Source organism: Etheostoma cragini, chromosome 19 (assembly GCF_013103735.1).
Source record: "Etheostoma cragini isolate CJK2018 chromosome 19, CSU_Ecrag_1.0, whole genome shotgun sequence".
NCBI classification, from domain to species: Eukaryota; Metazoa; Chordata; class Actinopteri; order Perciformes; family Percidae; genus Etheostoma; species Etheostoma cragini.
In genome coordinates, this window is record NC_048425.1 from 3188783 (window position 1) to 3216131 (window position 27349).

The 27349-nt window shown below is 40.3% G+C and overlaps 1 protein-coding gene and 2 long non-coding RNA genes across 6 annotated transcripts in view; 2 read left to right on the top strand and 1 right to left on the bottom strand.

The window, feature by feature from the left end:
- Nucleotides 1–27349, bottom strand: part of nhsl2 (NHS-like 2) — a 122129-nt gene that overhangs the window by 18941 nt on the left and 75839 nt on the right. For 3 of the 4 annotated variants that reach the window (XM_034857034.1, XM_034857035.1, XM_034857036.1), the window contains exons 2-4: nt 23004–23234; nt 5768–5910; nt 649–895 (exon numbers count right to left, since the gene is read on the bottom strand). In XM_034857034.1, the coding sequence (XP_034712925.1) occupies nt 649–895; nt 5768–5910; nt 23004–23234 (621 nt within the window). Of the gene's footprint in view, nt 1–648; nt 896–5767; nt 5911–23003; nt 23751–27349 lie in introns of those variants that run through there. The other variant, XM_034857033.1, reaches the window with a different exon arrangement.
- On the top strand, nt 21070–23654 carry LOC117935112. Its single transcript, XR_004654675.1, has 3 exons — nt 21070–21191; nt 21312–21316; nt 23640–23654. It is a non-coding gene; the product is annotated as an uncharacterized LOC117935112 (long non-coding RNA).
- Nucleotides 21338–21967, top strand: LOC117935128. The gene is made up of 2 exons (XR_004654690.1): nt 21338–21568; nt 21783–21967. It is a non-coding gene; the product is annotated as an uncharacterized LOC117935128 (long non-coding RNA).

The window sequence follows — 27349 nt, forward strand, 5'->3', positions numbered from 1 at the left end:
ACTAAAATCCCTCATCTGGTTAAAATACAGTAGGTAAAAATGACCGATATTGAAAAAGGTTGTCATAAAAATGTGGCAACATTCATGGCAGCTTCTAGCAGAAAACAACAACACAGACACAAGGCAAAGGCCAGCCAGTCGCCTGTGTTTCCATTTACTACTTTCATGGCTCGGGATCAGTCTGGTCGAGGTGTTGAAACATTCATGAATTCCTTGAGAGGCTGTAGCTGTGCCAGACCAAAAACATCAAAGCCAAGAAGAATATGTTATGCTATCTATCCTTGTTTTGCCCAGAAGGTTTCATGCAGCACTAACTCAATGACTTTGTTTCAATGAAACCATCCTTGAGGCTCGGTTTTCAAGATGCATGCTGATCTGTTGCATATCGTCAACTAAAACATAAAAATACCTCCATAACCTCAATGAGTTACAATAACATCAGCAACTTCTAAATGCGCCTTTCATCACAAAGAACACCAGATTATGTTCTTCTTTTCAAGTTCATGTGTATTTTAATAGGAGCAATTCGTTTAGCTTAAATCCCAATTAGAGACAGTTAGTGTAAAGATTACCCAGTGAAAAGCATCCTAATAAAGGACCCAATTACTCCTTACGTGAACCCTTACTTTTGTTTTATTTGTTTAGTACCTGTGATGTCGAGGGGCAAGTGACCCAACGTGCGTCTCCCGAGCTGCCAGCGTGGTTTGTCTGCGACAGGCGGTCCGGGGGTGCCAGAAGTGGCGGTGCTGCTGCTGCTGTTGTTACTGCTCCAGCCCAGTGGGGGGCGATCTGAGCCGCAGGGCGACGGGGTTGGGGACGGAGACGCGTCGGTCACGGACCTCAGTCCAAACACAGAGGAGGCTGTTTCATCATCGTAGAGCTGTTTGGACGCCGGCTGGTGGAAGAAGAGAGGGAGTGTGAAACGCGGTGCTTAAACCTTTTTGGCCCCTCGGGGTCAGAGCAACAAGCTGTAAACACAACACTGATTTGGACACCATTTTAACAGCAGATGTGTGATGCAGAAAAGTGGAAAGAGTTCCTTGTTACAAGGCAAGTGCAGTAACTGCCTTAATCACTCTTCTTTGAGCTCTATTTTGGTCTCCACCAACTTCTGAGGGAAATATCAGGCTATTAAGCTTACTATGTTCACCAGATAGTCGCTAACTTTGTTGCTAACTTCGTTGCTAACTTTGAAAATTGCTAAAACACTTTGTAGAGTTAATTAGAGTGCAGTGATAATTCTCTGTGGGTTTGATGCAGCATGTTCGAGTGAGCCGTGCAGTCAATTTTACTTCTTTTTTTTTTACAATAAAACATTAAAAGGTGTAGCTTTAAAAAAGAACTTTGGCGAGTGAGCTTTAATGTTTCATATTCATAAAATCACATTGTTACCTCCGCCTATGAGGAAGGATTAGGAAAAACTGGGCAACAGAAGAACCCATTCAATTTTGCAGCAGATTCAAATACACAAATTATTTTTCACTTTGCTAACATTGCGAGATAGAGCATTAGGCATTGGCGGAGTCCTGCGCTCTCAGAGTGCCCTTTTAGTTTCTTTATGTATAAACGCAATGCCAGTTAGATCAATGAGTTTCAGGGCTCAGTCTGGTCATGGCTGAAAATAAAATCCTTTTTATTTCTGGTCATTTTTCTCACAGTGATACCTAAGATTCATTTTTCCTGTACTAAACTACATTTCCAACTTCTTTTCTGTTATACCTCAGTTTTCTTTTCTTGGCTCAAACCCACCCCAAATACCTGAATAAACTCTAAATTCAATTAAAGCAAAAGTCAATACAACATAGCAGGCGAGGCAGCCTGACGGAGGTCATCTACTCTACCATCTACTTCCACCAAAATAAAATGTGTTGTCCTTTTTAAGCTGCTTCAATGCCAGGGGGAGGAGGGATCAGCAAAGTAGATAAGAAGTGAGGAGAGAAGGGACAAAAGAAAAGTTTAACAAAATAATAGTTAAATACGAGGCTCATTTTCACCTATGTTGTAGTTAAAGGAGAGAATAATGATGATGAATATATCTAGAGTTAATGCAGGAGAGCAGAAAACATGGCAAAGATGTAGAAGAAGAGGAAGTGAGGGGAAAAATTTGTTTGTATCTGATTAGCCGGCAGGGACAGAGTTTGAGTAGCAGAGACATTTCTGGTTCAGTCCCTTGTGTCAGCTGGGAAGGTGTAATCCCAGTTGGCAGGGAACTGTCATCTGCCTGATTTTGAATCTTAGGTATCAACCATCACTGCCGAAAAGCCCTTAAGCAAGGCAAGCCAAACTGCTTCTGGGCTGCTGCTGCAATGCAGGAAACACCACAGTCTATCCTCGCTGATGAAAAACATGTGAGAAAGCACCTGTATGTACCTTAGTAATCAAAATCCGAGCTAATCTTCCAAAGCCTTATTGAAATTAGCCCAATCAGAGAGAAAGGCATTAACTTAACAGGCGTTGACTTGCTAGAGGTACAGAGAGTCAATGTGCAGGAAATGTGCAGCCATCTTGCAGTAAAATCACTGTGGGAGTCCATCAAGCTGCTATAACTACACAGTTAGGGGAAATAGCCTGAGATCTATTAACAGCAAAAGCATAGAAGGAAAGAGTAGAAATAGTGAAAAACTCACTGCAGAGCGTCTGTTTCAACCATGTGTTCAGTGTTTATCCTTTATAGATACTTTATGATATAACATCAAATCAATTAGATCATTTTTGCTAAAGTCCATAAAGAGACCGTTAAATTGGGATTGTATGAGGTCATTATCCATAAGAGTGTATGAGCTACTGTAGATGGCCGTCGGCACGCCAACAGTGTGAAGACACACTCGGCAGGTTTCAATAAAAACATATGCCAACTGGTTTTGTGTCTTCTAGATGGAAATGCCACTAATATGTGATCAGAAATTTAAAAGGCAAATGACACCAGTGTTATTTGTCAGTCAGCTCATTGAAAGATAGGGAAGAGGTTACTGACAGATTTCCAAACGTGAGATTAGTTTTTTAAAGCCCATGTTGCAGGTTAACCACCACTGTTGATTATTGGTTACAAAAAGCACTCAAGATATGTACAGTATATTGTTTATTTAAATGTCTCCAAATGGTGTTAAATAGTTGGGATATTTTGAAGTGGGGTTGTATGAGGTACTGAGTACCGACACTGAAGCTAAGTAATGTGCTGGTAAACAAATTTTAGTCCCCTAAAATAATTTATATCAGTTTAAGTTTATGACATATTTAGAATATTTTCACCGCTTTACCTTGCTGTCAGATCACCCTTTCTGACGGGGAACTGAAGCTGTTATGGTCTCTTCATTGCCACCAGACTCCTTTGACAAAAAACGTAATTTTACCTCACAGAACAAGCGAGTTGCTGGTCTACCTCTGCCTCGACCCATTCGTTTCTTTGTGTTATTGTTGTGTCTTTGGTGTTTTAAAGGGTTAGTTTGTATTCACCAAAGTCACACAATAACACTAACTAACTAATCTAATGGAGTGTGGTTGCTTTGAATAGAGCATTGATGAATGTGGCAGTCGTAAAAGTCTGTCTGGCGGCAAGATAAAACTTTGAAAATATTCTAAGCATAGCGTACGCTAAAGTGATATTGATTTTTATAGGTGGCCAAAATAGGTTCAGCCGTTGCCCTAGTCTACAGCAGTACATTGCTTGGTTTCTGAGTCGGTACTTACTACTTTATAAAACCCAAACTATCCCTTGAAAAAAAAAAATCTTACATCTGGAAATCAGTCAGTAACCTCTCCCCTGTGCTTCAATGAGCATGAGTTGACTGACAGATGGCACTGATGTAATTTGCTATTTTAATTTCTGATCAAGTATTAGTGATGTTTCCACTAGAAGACACTAAATGATTTGGCATTTGTTTATTTAATCCTGCTGAGAGTGTGAAAAGGGTGATGACTAATTCTGACAAATCTAACAGAGGGGGCTGGGAAACTGTACAATAGTTGTTGGATAATTCTGCTTTAGTCTTTTATATAAAAGAGATGATAACAAAAAATCAACGAGACATTTTGTCACAACATGAATTTGAGCTGAAACAGTATAAGTGACACTAGAATAGTAATTATCCACTGGGGAGAAGAAGAATGATACTTCATTGTGTTGAGGCTGAAACTCCAGTACTACACAGTATATGTAATGCAAACCGGGGGCAGAATAAACACCTGGCAAGGCTACTTTGTCAGCAACAACTTGTGTATCTGTTTACAGTGCAGCCAAACGTGTTGCCAGACACCATCAGCGGTGGAAGAAGTATTTAGGTTCTTTACTTAAAACGCCCATAATGTGCTCTTTCGCAGGTTTATAATTGTATTTTGAGGTTGAACCAGAATAGGTTTACATGGTTTCATTTTCAGAAAACACCATATTTTTGTTGTAGTGCACATTAGTGCTAATTAATGTGTATTTTGTTACTACACATTTTATTGTTGTAGGGTGTGTTTTAGGGTGTGCTAATTTTAACTCATTTATGTATACTGTTGGGTATTTTAAGCAATGCATCATATTTTATAAGATCATCGTACGTTTGTGTGTATAAGAGCCGCTGTCCTGTAAGAACCACGTCTTTTTTTTTCATGGTGTCAGAAAAACAGCCCTGTTTTCAGCTTTGTGACGATGCATGGTCCTGCTGACCCAGAAGGCTTTCTAGAGACTTTGTTTAGGGAAGAAGGTAAGAAGAGATGGATTTATTCTCTACAACTAATACAAAACAACTTAGGAGTGTGCACTCTAGTCTCCTTTAAAATGAGGTGGGAAAAGGTCTGATGTCTGGTTTTATAAGCCAGGGGTTCCCGACCTTTTGGGTCCGAGGTACCACCACAGCCCTGTCAGATGAACTCACGTACCTCTTCATTGATTCCCAATGTATTTTCCAAATGTATGACAGTATTCATGTAAAAGTGGATCAGTATTACGGTGGGTTTGGTTGGCAACCATAGCCTACTATGTTACTACTACTTTTGTCAGTAGCTGTAGCTGAATATTTGACAACGTTACGTTTACTGTGAACAACAATCACAACCATTTATCCAGTACTTATAACTAATCATTTGAACAATTTAGCCACTACTTTTAGCTCCTTTTTAAAACTTTTATGCTCGATTGCTATCTAGTTTCACTTACATAACTGCAACATGTAGAGTTGAGGTGTTACAGTTCACTTAATGTTAATATGTTGAGTTATTGTTTTTTATCAAAACAAAATTTCAACATTTTCAAATTGCAGTAGTTGGACACAATCTTTCCATGTACCCCCTGGCAACTGCAGAAGTACCCCCTGGGGAACACTAACCCAATGGTTGGGAATCACTGCTAGAAGCCAATAAAAATAAGTCCTGAATAAGTTTAGAAAGAAAGTTCCAGGCGGAAATAAAGAGCAGAGGAGAGTGAAAGTAAGGGCACAAAGGGCAGAAGGAGTGGGACTGAGTGGCTTAGGGTGAGTTTAGTGGGAATGCAACGGCGGCTTTCTTTCTGTTCAGGAAGAAAAGTGAAAAAAATAAGTGATTTGAACACGGTTGAGACTGTGTGTGTTTATTGTGTGTGTGTGTGTGTGTGTGTGTATGTGTGTATGTATGTGTGTGTGTGTGTGTTTAGCTTCAAGAAGTCTGATGGTTTAAACACTGTAAGAGGTGGAGAAGTTTGTGTTTTTTTGCTTGTGGAAAGGAAAAGTGGCAATTCTTTAGTGTGTGTGACTTCAAATAATCATATATAAACATGAACTTGTGTTGTTTGTGTTGTTTGTGTGTATACCAGGAAGATGAAGTCAGGTCTCTTGTTGTTGAGTGAGACGGGAGATCGGCTGAGTGAGGTGGATGTGTCGTCGGAGCTCTGCGAGGATGGATGCCGGAAAGTCTGACCGGTCAGCTTGGTGTCGTACAACTGCTCCTCAAAGTCTGCACACACACACACAAACACACACACACACACACACACACACACACACACACACACACACACACACACACACACACAGGCACAAAAAAAGACTATAAGTTAGGGTCAACTTTCTGCAGTATAGAAACAACACATGCACCCAAGAATACAGTAAAAATGCATTGACACACACACACACACACACACACACACAACCCAAACTCACACACTAGGTCTCCTATTTGCATGGCCGAGAGCAGAGATCTAGGCTGCTGCTTTGCATCACCCTGCAGTTTCCCTCCTGCGTCTCCGACTGCATCTGCTGTGAAACCTTAAAGGACTCCTTAAGTTTGATTTTAATCCACTCATGGGTGCAGGGCTTTCTCATCTTTGATTCGTTCCTTCTCTTTCCCCAATTCTTTTTCTTTTTTTGTGATTGGGCTGCTGTCTGTCTCGTCCGTCTTTCTATTGCCTCGTCTTAGACTTTTTCTCGCACACTTCCTCTTGATATCTGGCTGTTTCTCTCTCTTTGGCAGCTTAGGAGACTCTCCCTCAGGCCATTGTAAACAGATTCCTAACCCCCACCTCCTCTCCCCTTCTTTCTCCCCATGCAAACACACACACACACACACACACACACACACATAAACACACACACTCCCCCTCACAACCCCTCAGCCAATCCTTTACCCCCAAACACACTCCCGACCCGCTCCCCACTCATCCCTAAAGCCGTCTAGCTCACACACACACAAACACACACACACACACACACACACACACAGACACACACACACACACACACACACACAGCTTCAGTGGAACAGCAGCGTCAGTGAGGTACAGAGTTTTGCGTTGAACTTGCTCTCTGAGACAATACAGATTCCTAGCTGGTGGCATTTTAGTTGCCTAGCGATAAAGGTGTGTGTGTTGGGGGGGGGGGGCGCACCTCCCCACCCACCAAAGAGTGGTTAAAAGTAACCTTTGTGTATTGATATTGGGAAATGTAGTCTTAAGCAGCATCAGAAAAAAAAAATCAAAAGTGTTAAATTTAGCATTCAAGCTTTAATCAATATATAAATAAATAATGATCAAATTGCATTGTGGCACAAAACTGAACAACGTATCAGTAAAAACCAATTCATTTATTTTTCTCCACTCTGACAAACCAAGTAGATCTTAAACAGTTTGTCCCTTAGATAAAAGTAATAGGCAACAATATCTATTATTCAATATATAAAAAAAGTAATTTCTAAGCATCAATTCCCCAGAAATTACAGTTCTAAATGTGAACCTTTGCCCATTGTTTTACTTATCTAGGGTAATAAACATTATAGTCTTGGGGGTTTGGATTGTTGTTTGCACCAATCAGGCAACTGAAAGTCATCCGAATGGGCTAAGGGAAACTGTGGTGGACACGTTACACTGTTATCTAACAGTTTAGAGACTAAATTAGAGAATTACAGGATTAGTGTGTGAATGATTCAATCATGAAAATAATCTATATTTCCAGCTCCAATACCAGAGTAAACAGATTAGGTTGGTAATATGAATACACTTAACAAGAGAAAGCTGCGGGAATACACATTAGCATTGAGAATCAAGTTAATTCATTTCTCATGAAAGTCGGATTAAGAAATGTTACTTTTGAACAGAAATAACAAGTAAACTTGAGGACTTTGTGGTGAACAAAGTGGAGTGTTTAGCAGCTATAAGAGACACATGTTTCTCTCAGGAGGCAAAAAAAGTTCTAGAAACATGACTGAGAATAAATGTAAATGTTGCTCTGCATCTGCTAGATGAGTACATAGGCAACAGTTTGTCATAACAACTTCATACAGTAACAGTTTGTCAACGTTAAAGCTTGTCCTGCTGTCACCCAAAGAAGCCAAAAAACATCAATCGATGCTTCTTTAAATCATGTAAATGTATTTCTGTTACAAAATGGAGGACAAAGTGACACAGATTGTCATTTCCGTCAGTCTTATTGGTCAATTTGGTAGACTAAATGAGACTTGCAGAGTTAGTTTGGCAGTATCCATATGGTAAAGCACTTCAATTTACAGGTTGCATGCATCTGCTTTTAGCTCTATGAGCTGTAATGTAATGGGCTTTAAATTCTGCCGCTCTGCCTCCACGCCTGCCTGGTAAACAATGTCGGTAGTTTACAGAAACTTTGGCAGGTGTCAGATTTAAGTGAGTGCAGGCAACGTGGGAGTGTTTTGGAGTCATGAATAGAAATTAATATACAGCAGCACCACTGCAAAATACAAAAAGATAATGATGTGTTTTTATACTTGGGCAGGCAGTCCACCCACCCACACATGTGCACTTTTTTTTCATTTTTTTTTAATGGCATTTGTAATCATCGCTGTTGACATCTTTCCTCTGCTGAACCAAAAAGTGCCAGCAGCCTGAGAACATCTAAAGGAAGTGTATTATGCCTCTAAACTTCAGATGAAACACAAGACGGACTCTGCATTAAAAAAACTTTCCCAATCTTCAGCATGGATTACGAGGTTGTCAGTTGACTTTTTTTTTTTAGCTCAGCCACTGTGCATTCCAAAGGTTATCCAGTTAAGTTTGAAAAGGTTTTATAAACTCAATGGTACAGTAGACATTTCACAGTGTGTATGATCCTTAAATTGAAGGTAAAGCATGACAATAACAAACTAGAGCAAAAAAGGTTATCCCAAAATGAGGAACACTATGTTGTAAAGGCTGCTCCTTGTTTTCTGTCCCTCGGGGGACACTGAGTAATATTTTCCACTACACATGTTGACAGTTACGTTTTAGTCTCTTCTGTTTATGTGGGAAAAAACACAAACAGCAAGTAAGAGAAAATGAAGGACAGAAAAAGAAAGCAAGAGAGAGGACAAGACAAAATCAGGCTGCTGGGGTGGTTTGGAGCTCTTACATTTAGGTTTAAGGCACAACAAGCCACAGGATCTGACTAAGCATCAGGTCTGCTTTCAGCCTAGATTTACTACGCAAACTCTGAGCAATTTAATCTGATCAACTCATAACATGACTTTTGGGAAATGCTCTTATTCACTCTCTTGCCGAGACTAGGATGAGAAGATCAGTATCACGTCTGTAAGCTCAATATATACGGCTATAACCAGAAGCTGTTTAGCTTAACTTAATTTAGCATCAAGACGTGGGGAAACAACTAGCCTGGCTCAATCTGGTAAGGTAATAAAAAAACACTTTTTTATCACAAGCTCGCAAACAAAATACTGTTCTTTATGGCTTTATTAGTGATCTCTAAGCATTTGTAAATGCTGCATTAACCAATAAAGCCATTACTGACAGCTTATGTATACTTAAAGTGGAACCCAAAAGCCTTAACTTAATTAATGTGCAGTTGCGTATCACTTTCCCGATATTACCGCAAAACTAGTTTATAATCGTTGTATTTAATTCACAACATTATCCTTGTCCAAGGCAATTTTTGCATCAAATCTCTCACTTTGAAACAAAACTCTTATGTTTCCAATTCAAGTTTGGACATAAACATTAATGATGGCATGATGAACTGAGAACTTGTTTGTTCACTGCGTTTACCAATTCCTCAGGAAGCTATTAGATGTTCTCTGTAAGAGCTTTAGGAAAACACCTCCTTGGCTATTTGTATTCATAGATGCATATTACACACCCGGCGCTCATGATAGAGAACTGTCTATTTTGCAGTGTTAAAAATAATTGATTAAAAACTGCCTGACTGCTGCGTGCAAAACAGCAGAATCAGCCGGTTGGTAAACGGTGAGCAGAAGCCAAGACTCGTCTCATCCAGGCTGCAGAGGCCCAATGAAGTGAAGCGTCAGCGCGGATGTCCAGGGGATGAAGAAGAAGAGTATGAGGAGGAGGTGAAGGAAGTGAAGGAGAAGCTGATGGCACACTGTGGGGTGAGGAATAGGAGGAAAAAGGGAAGAAAGCAGAAGAAACTTTTCAAGAAGCAGAGGAAGAAAGACAAGGTCCATTAAATAAGAGGTAGAAGGTAAAAAAAAGGGACAAACTGTGGAGTTAAGTAGGTGTGGAAAGTGAGATATGAACAGACAGCAATACGAGGAAGGAGGGTCACTGTAGGATGGAGCAGCAAATGATGCAGAAAAGGCAGCAGAAGAAGATGTGGGTGGAGAAGAAGAGGTGTGGGACTACAAGACAGCAAAGAAGAGGCAGTCGAAAAAAGAATATTGGGAGAAAAGCAACAGAAGAATCAGAAGAAAAGGTTCAGATGTAGAAGGTGTAGAAAAAGAAAAGGCTGGAACAGGAGGAAGAAGGGAATATACACAACATGACGCCAATGAGGGCCAAACTGCCAGCAGCGCTAACAGGGTAGGAGATGTTAGCAGGGATGGTTTTGGACTGAAAGGTGGGTGATGAAAAGTTGTGTTTTTTTACTTCATTACTTTTCAGACACAGATTTCTCAGATCAATCAATCAATCAATCAATCAAACTTTATTTCTAAAGCACATTTAGAAACAACCAGGTTGACCAAAGTGCTGTCCATTGACATGAAACAATGAATAGACAGAAAACAACACCAGACAAATACAACATACAGTTCTCATGCTGGATTGAAAGCCAGGGAATAAAAATCTGTTTTTTCAGTCGCGATTTAAAAACCGTAAAGCTGGGGGCCAGTCTGACATGAAGAGGCAAGTCATTCCAAAGTCTCAGACACTTATTACTGTGCAGACTAAGCCCGTACATACAAAACACATGATCAGCTTATTTAAAAAAATATGTTGCATCGTATGCTTTACATTGAAAAACCAAGGATTCAGAGTTAAAATTGACTACATGTGCATCATTACTAGCGATGCTACTTGTTGAGTACTTTTAGTTTTAACACTATGAGAACATTTCGCTGATAACTCTCTCTAATACTTTTACTCAAGTAACATGTTGAATGAAGTACTTTTACATTCTGGTATTGCAACTTTTACTCACGTTAAGGATCTGGATTCTTTCACCACTGCCATGTAACTTACTCAGCCGCCTGCAGAATCTCCCCGGTAGCAGGTTAAAATTACATTTGGTTCAGTTAAAGTAAAAATGCCCAAACAAGCTGTGGATCTGTCGCTGACCGGCATTTGGGTTGAGTCCTAAAAGCAGCAACACTAAAACGGAAGAAGAGGGAAGGTAAACAGTTGTAGATCCATGCTTCAGATAGTAGCCAGGCTCCACTGAGTGCATGAATGCAGGGTACTGTGGTGGGAAACTGAGGGAGGGGGAGAAAGGGATGCTATTGGTGTGCGGGGTGTAAAGGTATGCCGGTCACTCCCACTAATGCATGCACTCACACACACACACACACACGCACACAGAGCAGTTAAGCACGACCTACCCTACCCCCTTCCTCTTTCCAGACAAGCAGGCCAAGCACTCATGCATCACTAACCTGTATATTGTGTGTGTTTGTGTGTAGGTTTGCGTGTGTATCACTCATATAGGTGTTTGTGTGAATGTGCTGTGAGTGCACTAATCTGTGTGTCCCTATGTTGTGCCCCAAAACGCGCTCACTCACTTTAAATGTCATTTAGCAACTCATGTCTATGTGCATGGATCTACATCTTTGTGTTTTTGGAAGTTTGTGTGTGTGTGTTTGTTTGTGTGTGTGTGTGTGTGTGTGTGTGTGTGTGTGTGTGTGTGTGTGTGTGTGTGTGTGTGTGTGTGTGTGTGTGTGTACAGTGCACCCATAGTGCACCCATTTACAGATTGACCCAACCATCCTTGACAATATGCACCCTGGTTGTGTCAAATTTGGGTCACCCTTTCTTCTCCCTTCCATGAAAACGACGGGGGGAAGACGGAAATTAACAATACCCCTCTTTCACCGCAGCCCGAGCGTTTTGTTTGTCTGTGTACACTGCGTGCACGCCGTAGACGCATGTGTGTGTTCAAGTGCACCCATGTGCACGTCATGTCTTCGTCCTTGTGATTTAACATGCACAACTGATCAATCCATTACAAGGAAAAGGGGCTGGTGTGTACCGTGAAAGTGGATGGTTGTGACCTAGAAGGACAGATTTGGCGGTTAGCGGCCTAGTTTATGTTGGCCATGAGAAACCGCAACAAGGCTTTCTGATCCAATTATTGGGCTTTCTTGGTTGGCATAAATGTTAGCTTAAATACTTATTAGTTATCAAAGGTATATTTGTGGATGACAACCTGACAGAGTGAAGACAGTTTTTAAAGGGGAGATCCTGTTGTGTGTTCTTTGGTTCAAACTTAAGAAGAAAAGTTGAATGTTTGTGTTTGATAGTGACTATAGGTCACTTTTAAATGTTTCCGAAACTGTGCAATTTTCCATCTGATGATCATAAACAGCAAACATGTCTAACAGTGAAAAGAACACTGTTTATATATAGTTTGAATATTTTTTTTGTCTGGGTCAGATTTTCCCCTCAAACTCACTTAATGATTTGCAGCATGCAGACGGCGCAGCAGAGCACACATTCTGATCACAGATTTCTGCTCAACAGAAAAAAATATTGTTTTTTTTATTGTATCCAACGAGGTAAAGGATGGCAGGACATTTATTTATACAGGCCTAATTGTATTTTAATGTTATTTTAGGAGTTATGTAACTAAAAAGCTAAAAGGGAAAGTGAATGACAAAGGGCAAAATCCGGGTCACACTCGTTTGGGCTTTCAACAAATTACAAGACAATTAAGGGATTGGAAACGATTCAAAATCAACCCCAAATTGGCCCTCAGGTATGTCTTATGTCTATGCCATTCATAAAATAACTTCAGATTAGTAGTAGCAGACATTGAATTACGTCCCCCTTCCATTTAGCGCGGATGTGTTATTCCTTTAAGTCTGTGTTTTACTATTGTCTTTCCCTTGTCCCCCTGTACTCGTGTAAAGAATCCTTTAGGTTTTATGAAATGCGCTATATGAATCTATGTTATAACTATGTGGGTTGCTACAACAAACTCCTAATGCTTTGGCTCGTCAAACAGTGGCAGTGATACCCGGTTTAGCTCACGACACATCCAAAGTAGGCTAAGTTACCGCATGCAACACTTGAAATGAAACAATGTCTCTGTAACATATTCTCTTATTGTAAATGAATGATTTTCTGTCTGAGCAAAACATTCATGGCAACTAAATAATCTCCCGGTAACACAAACTACTAGACCTTTACGACAGCAGGTGTGGTAAAAACACTGCTGCTTTTGTCTAAAGAGGCCGCTGAACCCAACACAAACTGAAAGTAACTTATAGCCACTGTAAGGTGAACCAAAGACACACAGCACGTAGTATCTTTTATCTATAATCAGCTACTCAATTTAGAGATTTACACAGCGGGGATTCAAGTCTGTAATTTAGTCTTTTTTACATTCAGCTCTCCAAGCTTTGGAAGAGGTTGACACTTTTTAGAATAAGTACTTTATCTGTATTATCCATACAGTAGAAGAAATGGCCAATGGGACGTCGTACATTTCTACGGAGACGAGTGAAGTCTAATAGAAGCCCTTTTAGGCTAGTCAACACAGCCTTCCGGGATGAAAGAAAAACGTGCTCTGGTTTATTGGCATTTCTTTAAACCAATCACAATCGTCATTAGCAGGGCTAAGCATCAGATAGAGCCATGGTGTCTGTGTAAAATAGCCTTGGGAAAGAACTTGTTTTAGTGGAACGTGTTGTTTTCAACAGAAAACTCCGATTTGACAGATATTCTAGCTGGCTGTCTGGGTTTACCCTGCAGGGAGAAATCGACCAGAGTTTAAAATTTCAACACAAAGAAAGCAGAATGTAACGGACATCCAGCCAAAAAGAGAGACATATGACGGGATATCAGACAGTAATTCCGGTGGCTCCGGACCTGTCCCTAAAGTGGAGCGTCATGGATATAGACTAAGCCCTGTAACAAACCTCTAAACCGATCCAAAGGGTTTTTTAGACATGAGTTTGCTCATCTTATCATCAGGTGACTGTCACCTTAGCCTTGTATGACTGGCACCAGGTTTATTTAAAGTTTTGGCAGGTTGGGTTTAAATGCAATGTCCCCAGATCATGGAAAAACATCTGTAAAAGACCCCTAAGGAAAGAAACAAGACAGACAAGTTTGTCATGCCTGATTACAGCAATGTCACTCCATCCAAAAGCTCCACAGAGAGGGAATTGGAAAAAGAAAAAGAATGTGACAGTTTCGCCAAACTGACTCATTTCCTGGAGCAGAGAAAATGCAATATTTGTGGTTAAAAAACAAACAGATCAGATTATAAAGGTAATTTGGTAACAACATTTCAAACAATCTATAAATCCTCTAAAAAGGTCTCCCTTCGCTGTCGAAGGTACTGCTCCGGGCTGACAACACTGACTTTCTTTAGCTCTCTGTTCACGAGCCAATTTTGTCAGAAATGCTAAACGCCTGCCTTAATTAAATGCTGTATTAAGGAACCATTTGCATACAATTATGTTAAAAGGCATTGATATTTGTCATGTTGAGTCAGTCAGGGACTTAATCCCTATATTAAAGGTCCCATGACATGGTTAGTTTTGGATGCTTTTATATAGATAGACCTTAGTGTTCCCCTAATACCATATCTGAAATCTCTTTCCCAAAATTCAGCTTTGGTGCAGAATTACAGCCACTAGAGCCAGTCCCACAATGAGCTGTCCTTAGAATGTACCATATCTAAGTGTGTAGCTAATGAGGAGGAGAGAGGGGGTGTGGCCTTGACCAACTGCCACTTTGCTTGTTCGAAAGCCATGATGTCTCTCTCTCATGGGTTGGTCACATTCTCTGGGCGGGCAAAGCCGAGAAAGGGGAGGTAACCTTGCCCCTTATGGCCTCATAAGGAGCAAGATTCCAGATCAGCCCATCTGAGCTTTCATTATCTCAAAGGCAGAGCAGGATACCCAGGGCTCGGTTTACACCTATCACCATTTCTAGCCACTGGGGGACCATAGGCAGGCTGGGGGAACGCATTTTAAACAGTATACCTATAAGCAACTACAATTAAAACCAAACCATTTCTTTAGCTTGAAAACCTGATCCTCAAATGATATGTATATTATACAAGCAGCGGTTCAACATCAGTGAATAATTGATGAAAGTTGAATTCTTATTTTCAAAGTGAAATGTTAACTAGGAACAAAATTCCGCATGTGAGATAACTTTTTCTCCTGATTCAGCATTCTCCACCTGTTATTTAATGTGTATTGACCAAAGCAAACCCTTATCAGCCCGTGAAGATAACAGCTTGCATTGACTCAGACCTTCCCCGACACAATTACAGGGCTGCTGTGACATTTTATAGTTAGTGCAGCCGGGGAACGTTTATCGGACATTTTGCGTCCCAACCGGCATTGACTCAGACCTCCTTTGACACATTTAAAGGGTTACTGTGACATTTTAAAGTTTGGATGCTTATAGCACATCATCTTGCATTGTCCACTGTGAGGAAAGGAGCACTGGCGCTACTGAGGAGAGTTCAGTGGCACTAGATAAGATATGAAAGATGTAAAGAAGCTTACTGATGCAGAAAAAAAAGGTAATACAGTGCGCAAATAAAAAAAAAAATGTAAAGACAATATTTATGGTCCTGTTGCTAACAGCAGGTGCTGCAGTCTAATTCTAGCCCGGCAGACAGCTAACTCTTCTCTGGCTCTAAGCACTAATGACACCATTGACCTCCACTGAAAAATATATATTACAGCCTGATGAGTCACACAACTTTGTTAGGAGTGTGTGTTAAAGCTAGTATCACAGCATCTACAGCCATATAAACTTACATAATCTTACAGTAAACTATATGGCCCAAAGTATGCAGACACCATAAACATTTATGCACTTTTGCTCTGGGTTAGTTGTATATGATTTGAGCCTCTTAATGCTACGGCATATAACAGATATTTAAGATATAAGTCCTCCAAAGAAATGAAAAAATACAGCGTTTATAACTGTCCTTTAGAAAGGCACAGAATCTGACAACCTTATTTACTGGATGCTCATACAACGGTTTGTAGGATATCTTAAGCAAAGTTCTGCACACTGTTTTGTACATTATCCTACAATTGTATCTACATTGATCTGACTACATTAATCTGACATCTTTAGTCACTAGTTACTTTAGAAATTAAGAATTTTGGCACACAAAACACATATATAAAATATAAAATATGATGTTTTTAAACTACACAATAATATACAAGTACAACTGAAATGATGAGACCATTACAGACTTAGTTGATCCACAAAACTATATTGATTGTTTTAAGTACATTTTCCTGGTGATACTCACATACTTTTACTTAAGTAACATAAAGGAACATTTTCAATACAGGACTTTTACTTGTAACAGATTTTTTTTACAGTGTGGTATCAGTACTTCTGCTTAAGTAAAGGATCGGAATACTTACACAGCTGCTTGAATGTAAACACATGTTAAACGTGACAAATACTGTTTTTCTTGGGGGGACAGGCTCTTTAGATGTCATTTGAAGAAAAAAATGTCTCCATATGGCGATGCCCCACAAAGTAGAGCACAAAGCAAGGTCCATAAAAAATGGCCTGCACATAGCCCTAACCTCAACCCCATCCAACATGTTTGGGATGAGCTGGAACCAGGCCTTATCGCCCAACATCATCAGTGGATCTCACTAGTGCTGTTATGGCTGACTTGGAACAAATCCATTCAGCCAGGTTCCAACATCTTGGAAAGCCTTCAGAGAAGACTGAAGGTTCTCATACAGGCAGATTAATGTCTCTGTTTTAGCTACAGAGTGAGACATCTCACTTGTTTTAGCTTCAAAGGTCTTTAAGGTCTAAAGTTATGTGAATTTGTATGGTTAAATTGTATGCTCTGCACGAAGAAGTATCATTTCAATGTGGATCGCTCTGTTTATCATTTGTATGAATCTGTCATGTTTTGTAAGACTATTTAGGCGAGGTCTATTATTATATGTATGTCACTATATTAAAATACTTTGTTATCATCATCCATCCCGGTAAAATGTAGAGTAATAATTGAATGCACCCGAATTATTTGTTATGTTTTGTTAAAATGCTTTGTGTAGCCTGTATCCTACCATGACACAGCCCTTTCTTAATAACTAAATATGAACAATTTCTTATCCAACATAACCTTTAATATTTATGGTTAAATATGTCACATATTAATTAACGTATCAGAAAAATAAATTTCTAAATATCATGAAGATTCATCATTAGAGATTAAATCTGAAGCTACTAAATCAAACCAAGTAACAGTGTCTTAATTGGGAAGCAGGCCAACACAAGCTGCCAGCGGAGCTTCATAATTCACTCTGACACACATTGTCTACAACTCCAAAGCAGTTCTACAAAAAGGCCCAGTGTAATGGAAAATGGCATCAGTTAAATGTTAATGGAAGAGCAACACACTTTAAAAAAAAAAAACAGCCAGTACTTAAACATCAGATTATAACTGATGCATCAAATTAAACATGTTGTTTTTGGGGGGGATATATCCTCTTTATAATTTAAAAAAATTGTGACTTGGTACAAACACAGTTACCTACACTAAAGAGAATGTCAGTTTAAGTCGAGTGTTGAGAAGGTGGCAAAGTATGAATATCTGAGTGTTGCTTAATGGATTGTCATAACATTAAAGAGCAAGTACAGTATGCGCAAATAGCCATGGTGCCTGTAAGGGATGACACTAGCGAAACAAAGTTCACTAAAAATATTGTAGGAATATTTAGCTGTTGATTAATGGAGCACAGAAAAAAAACATACTAAATGCTAATCTGGCTGCTGTAATTGTTGCCAGAAACACAGTTAATCTCTCTGCAGAGGAGTAAAAACCTTTCATTAAAATGCAGAGATGAGAGCAGAGCAGAATCAGGAGGAAAATGGTGGTGTGCAAATCTTCCCATTAATAATAGGATTGGATATCGAGAACCGGTTCCAACTTGGAATCATTTTGAAAATTACGATTTCAACGGAATCTTTTTTATTGGAATTGTTTGGAAAAGTTTTATTTTTGTATCCGATCATCGGTTCCAATTTAACAGTTTTTTTTGCTTCCCATAGCTACCACCGTATTTCCAGACGCTGGTTGTGCTGCAGCCACAGAGCACAGTAAGCGAGATTGAGAATCGTAGGAACCGAATCACAAGCGATGCCCAACCCTAACTACCAACCTGTTATGATTACAATATATTTACATTCAGTGGAGCACAATACTGACTTTTAAAAATATAATATATAACTACAAATAATTAGCATTTGAATATCTTATCATAGAAACCAAAACTTTGATCACAAAATGTGCAGATTTTATTTCGGTAAATCTTGCAGACTGTTAATGGGGGACAGATAAAAGGAAAATGTTGCAGCTGCTTACCGTGTATTGGGACAAAACTCAGAACAACACTAAGCTTGGTTAATGCAAGGTGTAGATGTTAAAGATTTAAATATTTTCCTTTTTTTATCTAGTGAAATATGTAATTTTACCTTGCAGAACAAGAGTTGCTGTACTGCCACTGCCTTGATTGGTTAGTTTGTTTGTTATTGTGTGACGTTGGTGTTTTAAAGGGTTAGAAACTAACAAAACTAACAAATTAACCAACCGACTGAGGCAGCGGCAGACCAACAACTCCAGTGTTCTTCAAGGTAAACGGACTTTGAAGAGAGCAGAGATAATGGCTTCAGTTTGTGTTTGTTTTATAGAGAAGTACCTCATACAACCACACTTTTAAAAGATCTAAACGATCCCTTTAATAAGGTAGTTATTTTGAATCCTAATGAAATCTTTTCCAACCTTTTTGTGTCTAAACCTTAACTTTAGCGGTGGCAGACCGCGTGAATTATTTTTCTAACAGTGTTTCAACCAGGGCTGTAGTCAAGACCACCTTAGTCGAATCCAAGACAAGTCCAAGACCTAGTAGGAGTCTAAGTCAAGACTGAGTCCGAAGAGGTTTGAGTCCAAGACAAGACCGAGTCCAAAAAGGTTTAAGTCCGAGTCAAGACCGAGTCCGGGACAGAAAAAAAGGTCTTATGCATGACAGTATCAAGACAATCATTTGGGTTTCACTTTCCCTCCAGTAGTATTATCAGCATAATAAAGACACCTGGACTCGGTCGAGACCAAAAGCCATATTGGGCAAGACCAGTGGCCGAGACCAAGACAGGTCCGAGTCCAATTACTAGTGAGTCCAAGACAAGTCCAAGACAATAGAAAAACGGTCTTGAGTCCAAGACCGGACTCGAGTACTACAGCCCTGGTTTCAATAAAGTAAAAAAACACCAATTGGCGTCGGTTTTAAAGGCAATGAGAATCAACAAACTCTATCATATAGTATTGGAGGACTTGTTGAATGTAAACTGGTCTAAAATCAGGACGAGACTAATCATCTTATTATAAAAAGACTAACATGTTCAATTAAATTTGCTTATCAAAGCAATTGCGTGCACATGACTTCAATCATGTAAAAATACACACAAAACATTCCCTCATATGTAAACTCTGTTTGGTGATTGATATGCAGTGAGTTGTTGATGATGAGAAGCACTGGCCGGATTTCAGTGTTGCCCACTTAGCAGCAAAAGTAAAATAAATCTCACACATGCTGGCGGGGGGAGCTGAATCTCGGCAGAAAACACAGCAATTCCGTCTAACACCGGAGTACGACAGCCGGCTTCATAAATATGGAGGGCAGAGTGTTGAGGAGTAGGAAAGAGTATGAATATTTTACTGAGCCGAGGCCAGTGGGAGACTGATGGTGAGGATGGCCAGAAAGAGAGTACAGCTGCTTGCTTCAGTGTTATATAACACACACTCAAGCAAATGGACACACACACACACAACACAAATGGATACTGGTATACAAACTGAAAACATACACTGGGACAAACACATGGGACACGGGTTTTATGGCAGTAGGAAGCGCAACCAAACACATAAATAAATAAACACATAAAACACAATTGACAGAAAGGATGAATGGACACACATATTCTGTTACTCTCTCACACACACACGCACACACACACACACACACACACACACACACACACACACACACACACACACACACACACACACACACACAAACGCAAGGTAGTGAGGAAAATAACCAAAAAAATATGTAGGAGGCAACATACTGTATTGTAGGAGTTATAGCTAATCATATAACAGAGAGGGCAAGAAGGTGAAGAAGGAAAAAAGTCTCAATCAATTACATAACGTGTCCCCAAATCCAATAGTGTTTAAACACATAAACATTAAAACAAACAACAAAATGCAGAATCAATAAAACAAGAAAAAACAAAAACAAATATAAAAATAAATATAATAAGCATTTATAGCATATAAGAAGATAGACTAGTAGCACAGAACCAACTAATAAACTCCATTGTTCCGACCTCTCAATAACCCCCAAAAAGTCCCTTTGGTCCTACAGACCGTTGTCCCTTTGTTTCAAGAAAGTAAACCCTCTGGTCCGACATCCCATTTTTCCGACCATATAGGCTTTTGTGGATCACCTCCCATAACAGCGTCCGCGGGCCGGGGCAGCGCTGTTATCAGACCGGCCCTCGCGGCCTCAAAACACTACCGTCCCACCGGGAAAAGTCCTGACTCTCCCGGTTGCCACTCCGCTTCTGGGTTGGGGTTAGGCATTTGACCTCGAGTGGTTAAGATTAGGATAGCCAATTGGTCAGGGGATAGGGTTACGTTACCTTATAGCAGGTAACAAAAGCCTATATGGTTGGAACAATGGGATGTCGGAGCGGAGGGTTTACTTTTTTACAAAACAAAGGGACATTGGACGAGTGGGCTGTAGGACACAAAGGGAATTTTGGGATTATTGAGAGGACGGAACAATGGAGCGTCGGAGAAATGACATGGCACCGATCGGCTTGGGGCTGAATGCCACAGGGTAGGGAAGTCAGAAAGTATTAAGGGATAGACTAACTAGGGCTATTATTTTAATAATTGAGTATCCTACCAATTATTTCATCAATTTATTGAGTAATCAGATAAGAAATACTTTTGTTTTATTGAAGAGCAATACTATCCAATAGTTTGATTTAATTTTTGGAAAAAGCAACATTTTTATTGCCTGCATTGCTTACAATATCATCAGTGCATTTAAGTGCCATATTACATTGTTTTAAAGAAAAGATGTTCTGAAATGCAATTAAACCTATAAAAACATCATGTATGTTTAACAAGTTTCAACCTGAAACTGATATGTACAGTTTACAGGCCTATATGTAAATATTAGTTATACTCAACCTATTTTCATTTATATATTTGATAACAATGTCACACAGCTCTCTTACACTTATGGTAGTATGCTGTTCAGCTTTTTCTCCGTGAAGAGAGAGAATGAGAGAAAATGGTGCCCAACCGCCCCAAGTGATAGCATCAAGTCGGCTCTTTAGACCACGTTGTCTTTGTTTTTGGTAGCTGTTGTGTTTGGTGTAGTTTCGTCGTCCATACAACTTTTGGATTAGATTTACTTTTGTCTGGTCCGCTTTTTGGAATGGATGACTAAGTTAGACTCTGTTTTCTGTCGAGATGCTGAAGCATTGACGTCGTGCTATTATTGTGGTAAGCTAGTTCCACATAGCCGTAGACACACTGTCTACTGGTTGATTCCTCCAGCCTGTCTCTTATCTTAGCGCCTCATTATTTACACTCTCTTTCTTCATTTTGTAATCCGGGTTGTCCGTCTTTTTTTATTTATTTATGTGTTTATTGTAGGGACAGTGCATATTAATGAACATTTCTGTCAATATGCCAGAGGTAGCCAAAAGGCTATTTTTCATCTGCAGTCCCTAGACAGATGATAAAAATCACCCTAAAAGAAGTAAAATTACATATTTACATAACAATTTTACAATTACAACACATTTGGTAAAAGGTACTATTAAGCAGCTTCACGGCATGTGTCGCCAGCAGTGTCAGCCCCGTGTGTAACAGTAATAATCATCCGTGCGGAATCACCGTGAGCGATACAACATTGGTAACATTGATTAAACGAAGCTTCGAGGCAAATCATTTTGCATCGAGGAATTTTAGTAATCGAATTGTTCAAGTTACTCGAGGAACCGTTTCAGCCCGAGGACTAACACTCGTTCTGGTTGTTTTACGGAAGAAAAATAAAGCCAGCCTCATCCTTTAACAGTAAACAAAAATAAAATATCTCCAAAATCCTTGTAATGGCAAAACATGAACTGTGAAAAGTAATGTGTTACAGAATTAATTTGTCCATTCATTCCCTCAGGTGTTTGCCCCCCCCCTTCCTTGTTCATTCAGCTTAAAACCGTTTTAATGAAGAGCCGGACAAAGGGCGAGACAGCATGAGTCACACAGAGAAAAAGAGAGAGAGGTAACTAGCAGGAAGTAGAAGCAGTGAAACAACATTACCTGAGAACAAATGGAAACCCTAGTTCCCTTGAGTGCAAATTTGCAAACACACACACACACACAAACACACACACACATTAAAATGACATTAAAAGTGTTTCACCTTTAAAAACAAAAACAGAGAGTTACAACCTCTGATTGCACACTACAATGTAAACAGACGTCTTTCAATGCCTCTTTCTACACAAACAGCTGAAAAAAAGAAATATAAACCCACACCCACACCCACACACACACACACACACAGATGCACAGATGGACAGTCACATATAGGAACAGCATTCATCCTATCCAATACAAATGTACACATTTCAAATACTACCTTAAATAACTACGCAACACAAGGTGAAGCAATACACACCATCAGCAGTGTGCCCATGAGCTTACATGCACACACTCACACACCCTTCAGTACAATATAAACACAAGATGGCAAGGGAAATGTAACACACACGTCCTCTCACACAGTATTTCTGCTTGCTAAAACACACACATATGCACACACACAGACACCTTCAAGGCAACTGACACACACCCATATCAACGCAGTCCAACACCACACATGCATGTAAACACTTCTCCACCCGCCTTCGCTTCTGCCTGCACGCCTTTCCCACCCACTCAAAACAGCACACACACGTACTCACCCACACACACACATACACACACACACACTCCTTCCATCCATCCATCCAATTCTCTCTCTTTTTCATCTCTATCCATCCTTACCTTGCAGCAGGCTCTGGAGGTTGAGCTGCGCCTGCTGGTGCAGCTCCTCGACACACTCCGGCCTGCTCCATGAGCCGAACACGTTCACGCTCTGTTGCCATGGAGACCTGAAGTGGGCCGCGCCGCCGCTGCTACTGCTGCCTCCTCCGCCGCTGCTGCTGCTGTGGTTGCCGTCGCCGTGGCCGCTGCTGCCGCCGCGCCTGCCGCTCTCCGCCTCTAGACCACTGGTGGCTGGAGGGGGAAAAAAGAGAGGGAGGGAAAAAAAATATTGAGAGGAAGTGATGGATGGAGGGAGGAGAGAGGAAGGAGAGAGGAAAGAAAGTGAAATAAGAAAGGGAAATGAGATTATTAAGGAACCAGGAGGAGAGAAAGAGAAGAAGGACAAGAGAGGCAGGGAAAGAAGGGGTGACAGGCAGGAGATATAGATGAAGGTGGATGGGGAGAAAGGGGCAGAGAGGAGATGAAAGATTAAAGCAGGAAAGGAGGGAAAGAGGTGGAGGAAGAGTGTAGAGGAAAAATTAGGGGGACAAAAGAAACGAATGATGAGATGAGAAAGAAGAGGACGATAGCAAAAGAAAAAATGGAAATAGGAAAGGAAAAGAAGGTAGAGAAGGAGAACACAAAAGGGATCGCGAGAGGAAGAGAGAGAGATAGAGGAAAAAAGTACACACGTAAATAAAAATGTATGAATTTGCATAACTTATTCCGAGAGACGCAGATTACATAACGCAGTCTGTTGTCAGGGAGAACAAGGACCTAGTAAGAAAGGAAGGAGGGAGGGATATAGGGTAGGAAAAAAAGTAGAAAACGAGAGAGGGATGGACAGGAGGAGAGTTAAAGAACAGATTTGAAGGGGAAACAGAAAGAGGAAGTGCTTAATTAGGAGGGAAAAGGAGTGGAAAGGAGAGAGAGGGACTGTCTTGGGAGGAGATACAGTATACAGGAGGGAGGGATTAGGGCAGGGAGGTGTGAGAGAAAAAAGACAAATTGTGATTGTGGCATTAGGGTGAGAAAGAAGACAAGAGTGGGAGGAGGAGGCAACGAAGAATGACATTTAAAGGGAGGAGAACGGAGGGATAAAGGTAAAAGGGAAGGAGTCAAGAGAAGAAGAAAGAGGCTGGATGAAAAGTTGGGGGTAATGTCGGCCCCCCCGTCACTATCAAACAGTCAAAACAAATCACTCGGAGCGATTGCAAATGGCCATTCAACAGCGACATGAATGAGGCGCTGCTTTGAGTCACTGGTGATGAAATAACTTGACACATCCAGCAGCTGATAAAACATGACTAACTAACACAGTGAACCCAAATGTGACAGCAGTCCAGTCCAACTGAGCTGTCGAGGCTTTTTGGAGAAACAAAGTCACTGAAATCGTTAGTGTTGGTGATGTAATGGCTTATTGTCCACCACAGTTTGTCGTCAACCCACTCCAGTATTTCCCACAGATTAGAAAGCAATGTGTGGCGTCATAAATATGCTCATTTGAATTTTCATTCATTACCCAATCATTTGCAAAAGGTTAGTGGTTATGTCAGTCAGTGGTTGTTAGCCAAATGATCACAAGTTCAAGACAGGATTTTATTTTACCTTTTAATTATTACTAAGGTAGTCTATCAGTGAAGAAATTCTACAACGGGAGGGAAAAGATCAATAAAGAATTCCCAAAGAAGGCGGGCCTGCCCAGGGCTGGACCAGCTCAGCTGTATCTTTCTCCTGACGCGTCCCGCTGTCTCTCCTAGCTCCACTGCGCCCCGCACCCTGTCCCTTCTCCCCCTTTCACCTGCCTGCCTTTACACAAGGGGAGAGGAGGGAATGCTCCTCATAAAACAGATTCGGCAACAGGAGAGAACTACCTTGCGTGCTTGATGGACAATACTTTATACAGAAAGCCGCTGTCTTTTCTACAGAATGTTGCCAGATTTGTCGCAAGTTGCTTCTGTGAAAAAAGTTGCTAAGGGGGGTCTGAGAAGTCGCTTGATCTGAGACATGTTACAAACTGAAGTGTTACAATCCATCCCTGCACTGCACATTATAAATGGCACGCTACCTTGGGCATCGGCACTGAATATTCCTACAGGACATCAACTGTGGCCATAATGGCCCAACACTGTTCATCAGTCATTTCAGGGGAGACTTGTATTGGACTCAATTACCCTACAGGGCAACTTAACAACACAAGCTCCCTATTAAGGGGACCTGGTGGTTCAGTTAGATAATCATTCATAACATTTGAGCTAAGAAGGATGCCCAGCTTGGATTCAATCCTACCTCATCAATCATTGTATTTCTCTAAAAAAATAAAATGGGATAAAAGGGTCTGTTCTGAAAATGGTTCTAAAACCTGAATCCAGGTACATTCACCTTCAGATATCATTATACATATGAACAATACAGTAAAAACGTCTGCACTGCAGGCATGTCTACACATATACCTTAATAATAATAACAATTTATAACTTCCCAAAGACAAACACACCAAAGCAGGGTTTTTTTCAGGCCTCATGTTAATCCCCCCGTATTTTAACAATGAGTTCCACAGCACAGGTGACAAAAGGAAGGCAGGGTAATGTCCCCTTTTACTGAGACAGATGTCCTTTAACAGAAATGTCACTTTGTCCATGTCAGAGTGTTTGTGACACTGGCGCACCAAAAACTACTCTTCAACTTGTAAACTGCTTCGGTTGACATCCTCACCAAAACAATAAAAACGTCTAAAAATAAATGTGCAGACTCCGACACACGTGTGGGTAGTATCTCCGAGGAAAATGTGGAGAAATTATTTCTGGTTTTGAAGTTGAGAAAAAGAAAATATGGTTAACAATGAAAGAACACTCAGTTCCCGGCAGACAGACGTACACAGTTATTCTGCTGCGAATCCACCGGCACTATCACGTCTTACTTGCTCTGAAACAGCCGTCTCCTCTCACAAAACCCACCGTACTGTATGGAATCAGAATTTCACCCTCCCAGCTACCGGATTCATCTTCCCTAAGCTGCTTTCACACAATCGTCTCCCACCAGAGAGAGCTCCTGTTTATGATACAGAGGTTCACGTCAGTTAGCATCAGCTGCAGAGAAGAGAACAAAAGGCAATCATGCATCATTTATAATGTACTTTAGAATGCATATATATTTTTACCATGGAGCCCGTGCTATTTTAATTTTCTTATTTGGAGCCTTAAATACATGTATTTTGACGGAGTCTACTGCACTATCTTTGGCATTGTTTCTTTCTAAAAGGTAATCTCTGTTTACTGGATGTATGAATTGGCTTGTGAGCCTTGCTGCAAGCTAAATATCCCATTAGGGAATTTAAGTTTAAAGCAGAGGCTCACCCAACAGATTACACATGTTTCTTTTCTTAGTCTGCAGTACTTTAAGCAGGAAACAAACTTTTGCACCCACTTTACTGTATTTGTATTGACTAGTTTTCTATATCCTGTGCGCAAAATAACAATACATTACACTGACATTTAATAACAAAACATAAATTGACACATTTAAGCAATGATATTTCAAGGACTACATGGGCCTTAAATCTATATTGTTTTGGAAGAATAGATAAGTGTATTTGGAACCTTAAATGATTAGTTTTTTTTAAATGTATTTTTGCTGCAGAAAGAGTAGATGGCTGACAAACACTCCCTTTTTTTCATTGTAAAACCATGATTGGAGGCTGCAAAAGCTTCTTTGGTGGACTTTGGTCAAGTTGTTCCCAAAGGGTGACTACAGCATGTACTGTATGTGTGGGACAATCCGGGTTGCATGTATGCACCTGTTTGTAACTATTCAATGATGCTGAATTTCAGAAGGTTGCAGCGTCAATTACCTTTTGGGAGTTTGGTCCCAAAAGGAAATATCTTTAGCATGCACAATTGACCCTCTGTTCGATGCTTGCTCAAGCTTGAGCATTTAAAATAACTCCTGGTGAATGTGTAATTCACTACAAAACCAAAAATTGTGTCTGGACACTAGTAGGTCAAATGATCAAAAGGTCGGAGTTGTCTTAAGTTTTTTCAAAGGTTGCACCTTGATTGTGGCCACTTGAGGACACGTTGTCCCTGAGTGATGTGATGTGGGGTTGAGTGCTCACTGGGAACATTTTTTTCAAAATGCTGCCATCCTTTTTTTCCCATTGTTTACAAGAAAAGAAAAAAGGATGCACACTTAAGATCGCCCAGAGCAAAGTAAGTAAATAAACAGGGAACAAAAATGAAATGTTCCAGCCTTGGTAAATGGACTTCAGGTTTTCTACAGCTACGAACGTCTAGTGGAAGCTGACAATGTGTTCAAGTCTACAGTAAATGTTTCGACACAGGCAAAATGTCAAGGCATTTTTTAAGATA